Source organism: Bos mutus, chromosome 25 (genome assembly GCF_027580195.1).
Source record: "Bos mutus isolate GX-2022 chromosome 25, NWIPB_WYAK_1.1, whole genome shotgun sequence".
NCBI classification, from domain to species: Eukaryota; Metazoa; Chordata; class Mammalia; order Artiodactyla; family Bovidae; genus Bos; species Bos mutus.
The window spans coordinates 20,854,479-20,868,145 of record NC_091641.1 but is presented as its reverse complement, the minus strand read 5'-3'; the positions used below and the strand labels follow the sequence as shown (position 1 = coordinate 20,868,145).

Below are 13,667 nucleotides of genomic sequence, written 5' to 3'. Positions count from 1 at the left end.
TGAGAAGTCAGCTCTTGATCTATTATGAGCTTATTGTATGTGGTAAGTCATTTTTCTCTAAGGGCTTTCACAATTTTATCTTTGGCTTTTAAGTTTGGCTACATTTTGTCTAGGTCTGGGTTTCTTTGACTTTATCCTACTTGAAGCTTGTTGAATTTTATGTACGTGTAATGTTTTTCAGCAAATTTGGGAAGGCTTTGGATATTATTTCTTCAACCAACTTTTCTGCCCCTTTTTCTCGCTTGTCCTTTGGGAACTCCCATTATGTATATGTTGGTGTGTATTTGGTCACCATACACCTAATTGTGTCTCACAGATCTCTGCAGCTGTATATATCTTTCTTGTTTTTTTCTGTTATTCAGATTGGGTAACTTCTATTGACCTATCTTGAGGCTCACTGAGTGTTCTTAGGAATGAAGTCACTCATGGCAGGACAAGATTGAAGACATCTAGGTACCTGACCCGGAGAAGGCAATGGCACCCCACTCCAGTACTCTTGCCTGGAGAGTCCCATGGACGGAGGAGCCTGGTAGGCTGCTAAGAGTCAGACATGACTGAGCAACCTCACTTTCACTTTTCACTTTCATGCACTGGAGAAGGAAATGGCAACACACTCCAGTGTTCTTGCCTGGGGAATACCAGGGACTGGGGAGCCTGGTGGGCTGCCATCTATGGGGTCGCACAGAGTCGGACACGACTGAAGTGACTTAGCAGCAGCAGGTACCTGACCATGGACTGCACACCAGTCCTAGGTCCACTACCTTTGCGGTTCTTGAATTTGCAAGTGGTATGGATTGAATTGTGTCTCCCCCCACCCCCACCCCCCAGGAGAGGTACAAATCCTAACCCCTAGTCCTTCCAAATGTGACTTTAATTGGCAGTGGTGTCATTGCAGATGTAACTAGTTAAGATGAGATCATACGAAGTGGGGTGAGTCCTTAATCCAGTAAGATCGGTATCCTTACAGGACCGTCGTGGGAGACACACACACGGAGAACACAAAGTGACCATGAAGGCAGAGACTGCAGTGATGCAGCTACAAGCTAGGGAGGGCCAAAGACTGTCACAGACCCCAGGATTCTCCTACTGGTTTCAGGAAGAGCATCGTCCTCATTTTAGATTTCTAGCCTCCAGAACTGCCAGACAATAAATTTCTGTTAAGTCATCCAACTTTGTTCAAGAGTGTTGGGAATCTAATAGAGAGATCTAAATATTGCTTAAGCCGCTGTGAAGTTTTTTTGATTTCCTGCAGCTGACCCTAATCTTAATATAGAGATGGTCAGCTTTTATTAAATGCAATCTTTTTTGCTGTCTCTGAAAATATTAGGTTATTAGTATCCTTAGCAAAATTTCATTGGTTTCCATTAGAGCAGGAGAGGTTTTGAAATGAATATAGTGACAAAATGGAAGTAACCACAAGTTAAGGTAGTAAATTAAAAAAAGAGAAATCTTAGATGAGGCGATTTGAGGTGAAATGCAGGAGACACTAGAGACTCCAGTTTGATCCCTGGGTCGGGAAGATCCCTTGAGTAGGAAATGGCAACCTGCTCCAGTTTTTTGACTGGAAAATTCCATGGACAGAGGACCCTAGCAGGCTACAGTCCATGGGGTCACAAAGAGTCGGATGCGACTGAGCGCACACACACACATTTAAAGGGTAACTATCAGGTCTGGTATTTTGTTGACTTTATTGAATAGTCACCAAAAACTATGAAGTAGATTTTTAACATTTTTATCATTTGGAATATAAAAACTGAGGCCTAGCTGTTAAGCAACTTGCCCAAGATGGCAAGAAACTAGAAACTGAACCTGACTCCAAAACCCATCCTTTTTTCACTCCCCCATGCAAGGGAGAGCTGCAGGGCGGACTTTAGCAGTCTTTGTTGTTCGGTCGTGTCTATTTGCGACCCCATGGACTGCAGCATACCAGGCTTCCTGTCCTTCACTATCTCCCGGAGTTTGCTCAGACTCATGTCCATTGAGTTGGTGATGTCATCCAACCATCTCAACCTCTGTTGCCCACAGGAATGGGGTCAGTGGAAGGGAGAGGCTGGAGGTACACGGAAGTGATCAGGAAGTTCATGTGCCAGTTTTAATACAAAGCACTTTCAACATGTGATTGATTCCATCTGCTGTCAGAAGAGAGGCGAGCAGGGGCTACTCTTTTTTTCTGTTCAGCAGTTCATGCTGATAATGGCAATATCACCAAGTCATCTATTGTTTACTAGCTCTGTCCTCCACTATCTCCCAGAGTTTGCTCAAATTCATGTCCCTTGAGTCAGTGATGCTATCTAACCATCTCATCCTCTGCCACCTGCTTCTTCCTTTGCCATCAAGTTACATTAAACAACAAAAAAGCAAAGTATGGACAGTTCGTTTGCTTAAAAATGTCTAGAATATCTCCAAGAAACTAGTAATAGTATCTCTTAGAAGGACTGGTGGGAAGACTTTCCACCTTCTGTTTGAATTCTGAAAAGCTAACATTGAGAATTAAAAATAAATTGCACCTAGGTGTGGCCTAGGTGAGCTCATGTTACTAAATAGCCAATAGGATGTGAATTAAAATGTCACATAAAACTTCCAGGAAACCTTAAGAATGTCAGAAGTTTTCCTTTATTCCTTCCTCCCCCCACTCCCTTTCTGTTGCCTAGAACTTCAGCAGCTAAAGCTCATAACATAATGTCGAGTACATCCTTGGGTGGTGGACTTAGCACTGGTTGGAGCTTAGGTCCCTAATAACTTTGTGATGCTTATACCACTGTGGACTAAGGATGTCGCTTGCCACTTCCATAAACAAAGGATGTTGCAGTGATAAAGCCATCAACCACTGCAGCTGCCCCTATGGTATACCCTGAGGGGAATTCTGAGTTGAAAAGAAAAAAAAAAACACAGGATACTGGTCCTCAAGATGTGTATCAGGAATTATTTCAGAGTCCAGACTCTGGCACCTTTCCCATACATAGAAAAGCACTAAAATCATTAACTTGAGACGTCTGCTTTTGTGATTAGAAGTAATCTCTTGATGTACATGGAGGGGAAGGGTGTTTTTGGTTTTGCAGCAGAAACTCCTACATATCCTGGCTCTTAGCTTAGCAACACGTGGGTTTCGGCTCACTGGCTTAATTGCTGCAGGGCATGTGGGATCCTCCTAGACCAGGGATCAATCTGGTTTTCCCTACATTGAAAGGATGATTCTTAACCACTGGACCACCAGGGAAGCCCTCTGGATTTCTTTTAAATAGGAAAACAAGCCTCTGTGTTTAAGCCACTGTAGTTATTTCCTTATTAAACATGATGCTAGTAGTTTGATTCTATTAGGAATAAACAATGAATGAGAGAAAATGCCATTTCTTCATCTACTCAGATGATCAAATAGTCCATTTGCATTATTAATGTGGCTAACTGCATTCCCAAAGGCTCTACAAAGTGTATTCTTTCAATATGCCACTAGCTTTAAAGTTAGTATTTTGGTTATGCACTCAAAAAACAAGAATAAACTAATAACAGTTATCTGTTTCAGATTTTGGAGACAGGATTATTTTAATTTTTTCTAATTTTTGAAATTTTTATTGAAACATGCACAATTTATGAGGCAAAGTTCAAGGAATTTTTTTTAACAGTGTGTACAAGTCCATCCTAAACTCCCTAACTACCCCTTCCCCCATACCCCTTGCCTGCAATCATAACTTTGTTCTTTGAGTCTCAGGGTTGTAAAGTTTAAAATTACATAGCCTTGTTTACAAAATTTGAGTGAGTATTTTATAGGAAGTGTGTTCATTAGTTTCTGAGTATATTGTTATGGCTTTCTGCTTTTGGCTAGATTTAGGCATGTGGTTTCCAATATTTTTATCTATCCTTGATATTTACTGCATTTCAGTATTAATTTGAACCCTGCCAAAATTTTAAATATTTGCTTACATTTATTTCATGAGGTAAATTTCAGGTATGGGAACTTCACTGGCAGTGAAGATCCAGTGGTTGAGACTCCAAGCTTACACTGCAGGAAGCACAGGTTCAATCCCTGGTTAGGGAACTAAGATCCCGCGTACCACGCTGCAGCAAAAAAACAAAAAGTTATGGATAAGTCAAGTCTGTTCATGTACTAGAAACCAGAGGGACAAACATACAGTAAATGAAATGAGTCTTAGCTTACTACCATGCAGGATTGGAGTCACTTCATGTATAACAACTCACTTCTCAAAACAATCCTGTTGTGTTCTTTTCAAGGAAGGAAGCAGAAGAGGACAAATTACTTGTCCCAGGTCACATGGCTAGAGGCAGTACATGAAGCTCAAGAACAGAATTACAACTAGGGGGTGATTAAATTACTTTAAACTGTTGGGGCTTCAGAAGACCTCAAACTTTAAAAACCTATGTTATCTGGAGCCTGAACACCACAGTAGGTTTTTCAATTTCTAAAGTAATAGTATTACCCCTCACTTTAGTTCAGTCGCTCAGTTGTGTCTGACTCTCTGTGACTCCATGGACTGCAGCATGCCACCATGCAGCATGTATGTATGTATGTATTTTCAACATGTATATATTTTGTAATGTTATGTATGTATTTTCAACAGTATGAAAAGTATTACCTCTAGCCATGGGATAATGTATTCAAGAATAGAAGTCAAAGCAGCAGAATGTTTACACATTTTTAGATGCACGCTTTCTCAGAGGGAACAGGGTATACCCGGGAACACGCTGGGCAAGGGGCAGAAGGCCTGGAGTTTTTCATGCCAGCTGAAAGTGAAAATGTGGCGAACTCTCTGGACTTCGGGCTCATCCTACTTCATCTACTTGACTCCGCTTCTTCCCAGTGAGAGGTCAGGTGTTCCCTCTTAAAAAATACAACACAAATCATGGCCAGCACTCTATTGTGTGTGTTCTTAGTATAAAAACCAAACAAACTAGTTGACAGAATTCTATATTCTGTATTTGGGGGTTGAGTAAGCACCTTCTGTATTAGATATATTTAAAGAATTTGTGATTTATAAACACTTTGCTGCTGCTGCTAAGTTGCTTCAGTCGTGTCCGACTCTGCGACCCCATAGACAGCAACCCACCAGGCTCCCCCGTCCCTGGGATTCTCCAGGCAAGAACACTGGAGTGGGCTGCCATTTCCTTCTCCAGTGCATGAAAGTGAAAAGTGAAAGTGAATTTGCTCAGTCGTGTCTGACTCCTAGCAACCCCATGGACTGCAGCCTACCAGGCTCCTCCATCCATGGGATTTTCCAGGCAAGAGTACTGGAGTGGGGTGCCATTGCCTTCTCCATAAACACTTTAGTAAATACTATTTGTATGAGAATATCACCTTTGCTTTCAACCTTTCATGTTTGATCTCTTAATCTACATTATCTCATTTTTAATTAGTATTCATGTGTTTGGTCTTAAGTTTTTTATCCTTCTTTCAATCTTTACTATCTCCACAGCCCATCTACCCTCCCAGAGTGGCTTGCAGATGGAGCAGCATTTTAGCCCAAACTTAAATTCATTGGAGATAAAAGGAGTTAACTGCAGGTGGTAGTCAGATTATGAGAAAACATGGCATTGTGAAGGGACTTTCCTGTGGCTCTGGCAGTGTGCTCTATTCTTGACAGATGATGCCAGAAAGGTAGGGAGCACACAGTTACAGAGGGCACTGAATGCCCCAAGTAAGCAACTTGAATTCAGCTGCACACACTTTTAGAGCACTGACCACCCGTTTGGAATTTTTTCAGCAGGGATCAGGTACCCAGATCAGAAATCTGATGGTGGCCAACGATAATGCATAATGGCTCAGAGGAGAACTGAGAGGCAGGCTACTGTAGTGCCAAAAAAAAAAAGCTAAACCAAGGCGGTGACAATACAGCAGGGAGGCCAAAATGTGGTACTATTTAGAAATAGACTAGACGAGGGGACCTCCCTGACGGTCCAGTGGTTAAGACCTTCCCCTCCAATGTACTGGGCACAGGTTCGATCCCTGGTCAGGGATCTAAGATCCTGCATGCTGTATGGTGTGGCCAAACAAATTTTTTAAAAAAGAAACAGACCAGATGAGAAAACAGTACTGAAGGAATGGAGATGAAGCAGGAATCAAGAATCCATGAAGGCTTAGAAAGGTGCTTTCAAATAAATGAACAGAGAGAAAGAGAGGGAGGCGGCTGTGTTCCATTTTAAGCACTTGGAGGCAACAGTGGGAACCTCCAGATGAAGACATCCACTAGGCGGCCTGAAACACGGACCTGAGGTCAGCAAGAAGTCTACCACCCGCCTAGTGGTGAACTGCCCAGAATGCTCAGAAGAGCCCTCAGGACTAAATCCTCTGCAAACACATTTAAAGGAAAGACTAAAAGAACAGTCAGAGATAGGCCGAGAGACAGGGATGAGCAGGATCCTGGGAGGAGGAGTTCAGGAGAGGGGAAACACGGGGTCATCAGTGTCAAACCTCCGCCAGACACATGATGGGTCTCCCAACAGCAGCTAGTCAACTACCAGTTGAGTGAATAAAGGATAAGGGCTATGTCTTAAGTGGTCACTGAACTTCAGAATTAGAAGGCACTGCTGGCCACTTTCAGGACACCCACCCCCCACCCCCTTGCCCTGTCCAACTCCACCCAAGCAGAGAACCACTGGCAAGCTGTCTCCTAGGCAACAGATGTATGTTCACACACAGAGATTCTACCTTTTAACTATGGGATAAAGGTCTTTTCATGTTGTCAGTCTCATTTACCCATTTTGGATGGAAGCTCTTCATAGCCAGGCATCGTCTTTACAATAGGCAGTATAGAAGACCTTATGAAATAAACTTGAGCCTATAAAGGCTCTAAAGACTATCTGAACATAAAGACTTTAGAGTCAAATGAATCTTATGAGTTATGACAAATGAAGAAATCACCCCATCACTTACCTGTTTTGAGTTTTCACATCAAGCATACCTTGATTTTTTTTTACAGCTCCCATCCGCAACAGTCTTGGCAGATTTTCAGTTATATGCAGGAAGTAAAAGATCAGACTACAAAGTACCCAATTTTGTGACAAAGAGCCCCCCCAAAAGCCATGCAGTTTCTGAAGTGGAATCCTGCCCAGACAGGTGAGCTGCTCAGATCTCATATCCTACATCGGGCCATCTTAGCCAGGCTTAGCTCTCTCCACTCATCAGGCCAAGCACGACTTGGAAAACACGCACAAAAAGGCTAGCACCTAGTAGGTGCTAAGGAATAACTGTAACAAGCCTGGAATTTTCTGTTCACACCATGACAAAAATGTAACAAAAATCCGTCTCTTTCAGCTTCATTCAGATCTTCAGGGCTTCTCTTCCCTGAAAGAGTTCTTAAGGTTCCACATTCTTCAGGAAGTCTTCCTCACTTCAACAGACGAGCAATCCCTTCTAGCCTATCATCTCCAAATGCAATGGGCATTGCATCTCCTACTTACTCAAAACTCCACAAAGTATATTTGTTACACAGGTATTTATTCAATGACTTTCTAGATTTAGTCACCACTTGAATCATTGCTAAACTCTTTTCGTATCTCATTTGCATCACAGTTCTTCACCGTGGATTGTGAAGTCGGCAGGCCAGGGTGAACCTGTCAGTTATGACTTACAACGACTGGCATTGTGTCACCTTCAAAGAGTTCCGGGTAAATGGTTGCAGAGAAAGAGGAGGAGGATGGAGATGAGGGTCCTGAGGAAGGGTCCAGACAGGCTGCCCAGCCCATGGAACCTGAGGCCTGAATAAGGCCTGGGATCTGCTTTCCCCTCTGCCCTGCAGGGTCTGTCTACAGGCGATTCTAAGGCACAGTGGTAAAGGACATGACTGGCCCACCAAGCGCGGTCCTCTGGTCCAGTGGCAACCCCTCGCCTAGGACACAGTGCAACAAGCGTTCCATTCAGAAGGTCTTCCGGGACACATGCAAGCAGCATTGGCTAATGGAAATGGAGACGAGGTCCTTCTTGGAAGAGAGCATCCCAGAAGACACTCTGCCCCAAGAACCACCAGGTCCCTTATGGGTCCCTGAGAACAGCAGCCTGGGAGCAACCAAGACTTTCAGAGGCTGACAAGGCACAGAGTGGATGAATGAAAAGATAATAATACATGGAAAACAACAGTGACAACTTTGGCTTATAAAACCTCCAACCTGAGGCAGGGACATCAGTGTCCACCAACGTGCAAAACCAGACATGACCGCAGCAGATGGTTATCAGAAATGTTTTAGCATTTCCCACACTGCCTTCATCCCTCCCCTTGAGCCCCCTGGCAACACACACACACACACACACACACATCTGCAGAATAAGTCGGAGGCTGGCATCCAGAGCCTGATGTCAGGACAGAACTCTTGGCACTATGCACTAAATCACCATGATCAGTCCTATCTAGACAGCAAAAGGAACATTAGCCTAAGCGTGAACGGCAAGCTCTGTCCTGGGAGGAGTCAGGCTGCACCCAAGACTGCCAGGTCCGGAAAGTCTTTCACTTCTCCTACTTCGCTGAAAGGCTGTCCACCCTGGTTGAATGTCAGCTTATACCGTAACCGGATGGGCTCCTGGGCAAAGATAAAAGACCTTAAATTAGTGGGGAGTGACAGGGAGATGGGCCCAGAGTCAAAGCCTTTACCCATTCAGCAGTCAGCAAGTAACAGTATGTGTATGTTAACTCCACCCAAGTTAGGTATGCCTGGATGACAGGCATACCCTGGCCTCGACCCTCTGGGACTATAAACACGGGGTAGCCAGGAAGACACCCTGGGTGTCTTCCCACACTTTAGCAGCCATGAGGTGGAGACCAGCTAAGACGACAGGCTGGCCTTACCTTTCCAGAGGATTCCATGGAGCTAGAGAGTGTGGACCACTCCCTTGGTCCACAGCTATGACAACCTGGTCACAGATCTTCCAATCAGCCCCAAAGGAAAACAGACTCCAGCAAGGGACATTCCACCAGCATCCCAACCAAACTAAGACCTCAATGCAGTTCTCTCCACCTGCCAGGCTGCCTACCTGGAGTTCAAGGGCCCCTATTTCCCTGCTAGCACAGATACCAGAACGTACTTTGTGTGGATTGTCCAGCAGCAGCATCTGAGAGATCACAGCTGGAGGCGTCAAAGGACTGAAAGCAGGAAGCTTAGAGCTGGACGCCGGCTGCAGTTTCACTCTCATCGACTATCGGGGGGAGAAATCCAACATATAACTCATGCCTAACAAATGACAGCTTTAATGAGGAAGATCTGGTGAACAGGAGAGCTTGGCCTCCACCCCACCAATGGCTGAAAGAATCTGGAAGACCCTCCCACCCCACCCATACAGAAAGTGTATCTGTAGTTGTGTGGTCAAAGGTCAGCTTCTGAGATGCAGCACATGAAGAAAGACCGCACATCCTGCACTGAATTCTAACTCTGCCTCTCACTAGCTCTGTGACTCTGGGCAAAATACTTAACCTTTCTGAACCCTGGACTGATAATTTGTAAGATAGAGGTAATGAGAGTCGATGCCCTACAAAATTACCATGAATGTTAGAAAGTGCATAGTTTGGGGTGTCCCTGGTGGCTGAGTGGTAAAGAATCCACCTGCCATTGCAGTGCCAATGCAGGGAACAACTAAGCCCATTTGCCACAACTACTGAGCCCGTGCTCTAGAGCCCCAGCTCCACAACAGGAGAAGCCACAGTAATGAGAAGCCCGAACACTGCAGCTGGAGAGCAGACCCTGCCAGCCTGGATGGAAGGGCAGTTTAGAGGAGAATGGACACGTGCGTGTGTACGGCTGAGTCCCTTCGCTGTTCACGTGAAACTAGCACAACACTATTGCGCCGCTGTACCCCAATACAAAATACACAGTTACAAGGAAGAACAGTCCCCACTTGTTGCAACTGGAGAAGGCCCGCGTGGAGCAACCAAGACCCACTACAGCCATAAATAAATTTAAAAATAATAACAAAATAAAAATAAGTAAACCTTAAAGAAAAAGAAAAGCAAATGCAGAGTTTTATTTTTGTCTGCCTTGAATCCTTCCTTTCAGGACAGGCCCCTTGCCCATTTCTTGTGAGTCTAGTTTGGCTGTTAACCTGTGGGGACTGACTTCCCTTGACAAAGGGATGTAATATCCTACTTGGCCAGAGTACCTCACATCCCGGAACATGAGTTACTGGCCCAAGGTATACTAGTAACATCAACAAGGCCGGTCCCAGCCCTTTGTTGGGTAATCCATATGCAATGCCTCATGCCAGCGGGCAGTTTATTTTGAGATAAAAAGAGTTAAAGCCCACGTAACTGCAGCTGCTGGTGGCCGTTTTCCTGCTTTGTGGAGACTGTCTGTGAGAGAACAGGCTCCAGAAGGGAAGAACAAAGTCAAGAGAGGGAAAGTGACAGGCTCTTAAGGAACTGTTTACGAACCTACCCGAATCTAGCCATCTGTGAAGATACACATTCAGGAATCCCCAGTTAACTGAGCCAACAAAATTCCCGTTTATCTTCATCTACTTTAAGTGAAGATTCTGACCTTTCCATCTCATAGATAATGTCCCAAAAAGGACCTGATGCTCAAAAACGACAGCCTTTATTGAAGAATTCCATGGAGCGGGCCAGCTGCTAACTCACCTTTGGCACAGCCACTTGAAACATGATGTCCCAGACAGGCTGGGTGGCCGTGCTCATCATGGTCAACAGGAGCACCTGCACCTCTGGGTGGCCGGGGGCTCCAGTCTGAGAAAAGTGGAGCAGAATTCTGAATCCATTCCGGTCATACACGATAAGAGGCGGCAGGCTGCCTGGCAGAGAAGGACCCAACCAAGAGGATTAGTGCTAATGCAAACTCCCCTGAAGAGCAGCCATGCTTGAAAGAGACGTGCATCTGTCACCAAGTCCTCCTCTCCTCCACTCAGCACAGCCCTGGGCTCAACCCTCTGCACCACCATAACCCAAGTCCTCATTAGCTCTGGCGGACTCCTGTGACATTCCAAACTGATCTCTCCCTGCCACCCGACCATGCATTACCAGTTAAAAAAAAAAAATTAAAAAATAACTTTTTTTGAGCAAGAAATGATTATGATTAAAATAACATATGGGGACTTCCCTGGTGGTCCAGTGGCTAAGAGTCCATGCTCCCAATGCGGGAGGTGTGGGTTCGATCCCTAGTCAGAGATCTAGATCTCATATGCGGCAACTTAATCAAAAGAAAAAAGATCCTGCATGCCACATGCCAAAACTAAGATCTACAAGAGTCAAGTAAATAAATATTAAAAGATAATGTGTGAACACCACAAAAAATACAGGATATCATAAAGGATGAAACAGAAAACACCTTTACTACTCCCCAAAAGTAAGCACCACTAACATCTGGGCCTATATCCTTCTGGTCTTTTTTGTATGACAATATACACATACAACATCTCTTATATTTAATTTGACAAAACAGTAAAGACATCAGATTTTTTCAAATTAATCAGGTCTTGGAAATACTAAAGGGATTGTCCTAATTTAGCTAAGAAATAATTTCAAAGTTAATTTGGGGGGAAAAAAGATTCATGAGACCAACTATAAGAAAAGGAGGGGGAGTAGGGCTATCTGCATGAACAAATCCTCAGGTATGGACAAAACTGCGATCCAAAATGGCAAGTAAAAGAGACCCAAACCTGAGAATTTAACACGTCAAGAGAGTATTTTTGAAAATCATTGGCTAATTCAGTAAGTGGTAGATAAATGGCTAACCATCTGGTAAAAAGTTTGATGAAGATCCTTATCTCATGTCAAATATCACTTATCAAAATGCACATTACAAATACATACTTTAACAACGAAACTGCCAAAGATTTAAAAGACTGAAAATAATCATGAGGTATGGTGGTGAGGTTATGGGCAAACGGCAAACTTTCTATAAGGAAACTTGGTAGCAAAGGTCAAAATTTTAAACCCAGCATTTCCTCTTTTATTTCCTAATGAAATAACCAGGAAAGTTTTAAAAATGGGTCTCCATTTATTGCAATGAGTTGTTGACTATAACGCTGTTTAAACAGTAAATGACTGGAAACAAATTATCCTTCAGAAAGAAGTTGAATAAATGAGTTACAGTACATGTTAGTGACACAAGTATGAATTTATGGATATAAAACAGTATATATACTATAGTACCAATTTTTTAAATATATGTAAATGGATAAGACAAGAAAATACACCAAGATATTAACAAAACTTCCATCTCTGGGTGGTAATGATACAGATGATTTTAATTTTCTGTTCTCTTCTACCTTTTCTAAAACTATATTGAACATTTTTTTGTTTTAATAATTTTAGATTTATAAAAAGTTAGGGTATATGGGGAAAGAACCTAAGAAAGAATGGAGCTCTATGTGTGTGTGTATGTGTACGTGTATACATATATATATGTATATCTGATCCATTTTGCTGTAGAGCAGAAACTAACACAACACTGTAAATCGACTATACCCCACTATACTCCAATAAAAATTACTTTTTAAAAAACTTACAAAAACATAAAAGAATTCCCATATACCTTTCACCTAGCTTATCCAAATATTAACATTATATATAACCACTGTACAATGATCAAAACTAGGAAATTAATACTTTATTAATTTATTATGTTTAAAATAGAAATTAAGAACGCAAAGGGCCCCCACTGCTGACTTTACTTGCTCTGCCTGGCTCCAAGGTCTTCTGCAATCTGAGCTCACCACACTGAGCCACAAGGGCACTCTGTGCCCCAGGAAGGGGCCCAGGCCCTAGACCTGAAGATCTCAGCTGTTTCCTGCTCACATATCAGGGTGCTGACCACAGGCAGTCACGTTATTTAGCTGGGCCTCCAGTCTCCTTCCCTTTGTAATAAGGGAGGTTAATATCTACATCTCCTGCTTTAATGAGGCTCCTTAGAGGAAGAGGCTCACCAGTCAAATCCTTCCTTTCCTTCTAATTCCAGCTCTTCTTATTTACCTCAGGTCACACTGAACATTCCCTTCCTGAATTCCAAATGAAGATCACGTCCCTGTGTGGACTCAAGAACCCTAATTAAATTCTGCTTTCCAATATGCTTCAGAGTCAACCCCATGATAGAAAACTAAGAAAAATATCAGCAAAGAGACCATGAAGCCACCTGCCTTATCCTTTGCCTGGAGGCAAGATTTTGAAGATTAAGGGCATGAAACAATGCTATGGCTTTTAATAGTAAATAAAGCAGGATATAAAACAGTATAAACCCCCATGTATCTTCCCCAGTTTAAGAGCCACTCCTATCAATCCAGAGTGGATAAAGCTGGGTGTCTAATAGAGAGGGAAAAAAGAGTGAAACTGTACTTACTGGGCTTAACAGACTCCAAAGGGACAAACACTTGGGCCAGAGGAGTGTTCTGGGAAGATGGGGAAGGAGCCAATGGGCCGGCCTCCCAGGACCAACCTGGAGAGGACTTGGTACCTGGTGGTACTTCCTTGGGGATACTTTTCTGTGGAATATAATTCCTGCAAAGAAATAATAAGATTGGAAAAACTGTAGAGAAATCTGGGAATCTGATTAGACTTTCTGAAGAACAAGGGAAAAAATAAATATAAATGTGTATGCATATGTGTGTATGTACATATTTTCAGGGTATATGAGTTTAGAAAAGTAATCTAACCCATGCCTCAATTTTATCTGCAAAATGGAGACATTTTAATGTTTATCTCATAGGGTTATAATAAGAATTAAAT

At 43.1% G+C, this 13,667-nt stretch overlaps 1 protein-coding gene across 1 annotated transcript in view; it reads right to left on the bottom strand.

Moving 5' to 3' along the window:
• Positions 1-7,430: 7,430 nt before the first annotated feature.
• Positions 7,431-13,667, bottom strand: part of GGA2 (golgi associated, gamma adaptin ear containing, ARF binding protein 2) — a 29,482-nt gene continuing 23,245 nt past the window's right edge. The window contains exons 14-17 of the mRNA XM_070362212.1: positions 13,282-13,439; positions 10,569-10,738; positions 9,026-9,136; positions 7,431-8,523 (exon numbers count right to left, since the gene is read on the bottom strand). Coding sequence (XP_070218313.1) covers positions 8,413-8,523; positions 9,026-9,136; positions 10,569-10,738; positions 13,282-13,439 — 550 coding nt within the window. The 3' untranslated portion in view covers positions 7,431-8,412. The remainder of the gene's footprint in view (positions 8,524-9,025; positions 9,137-10,568; positions 10,739-13,281; positions 13,440-13,667) is intronic.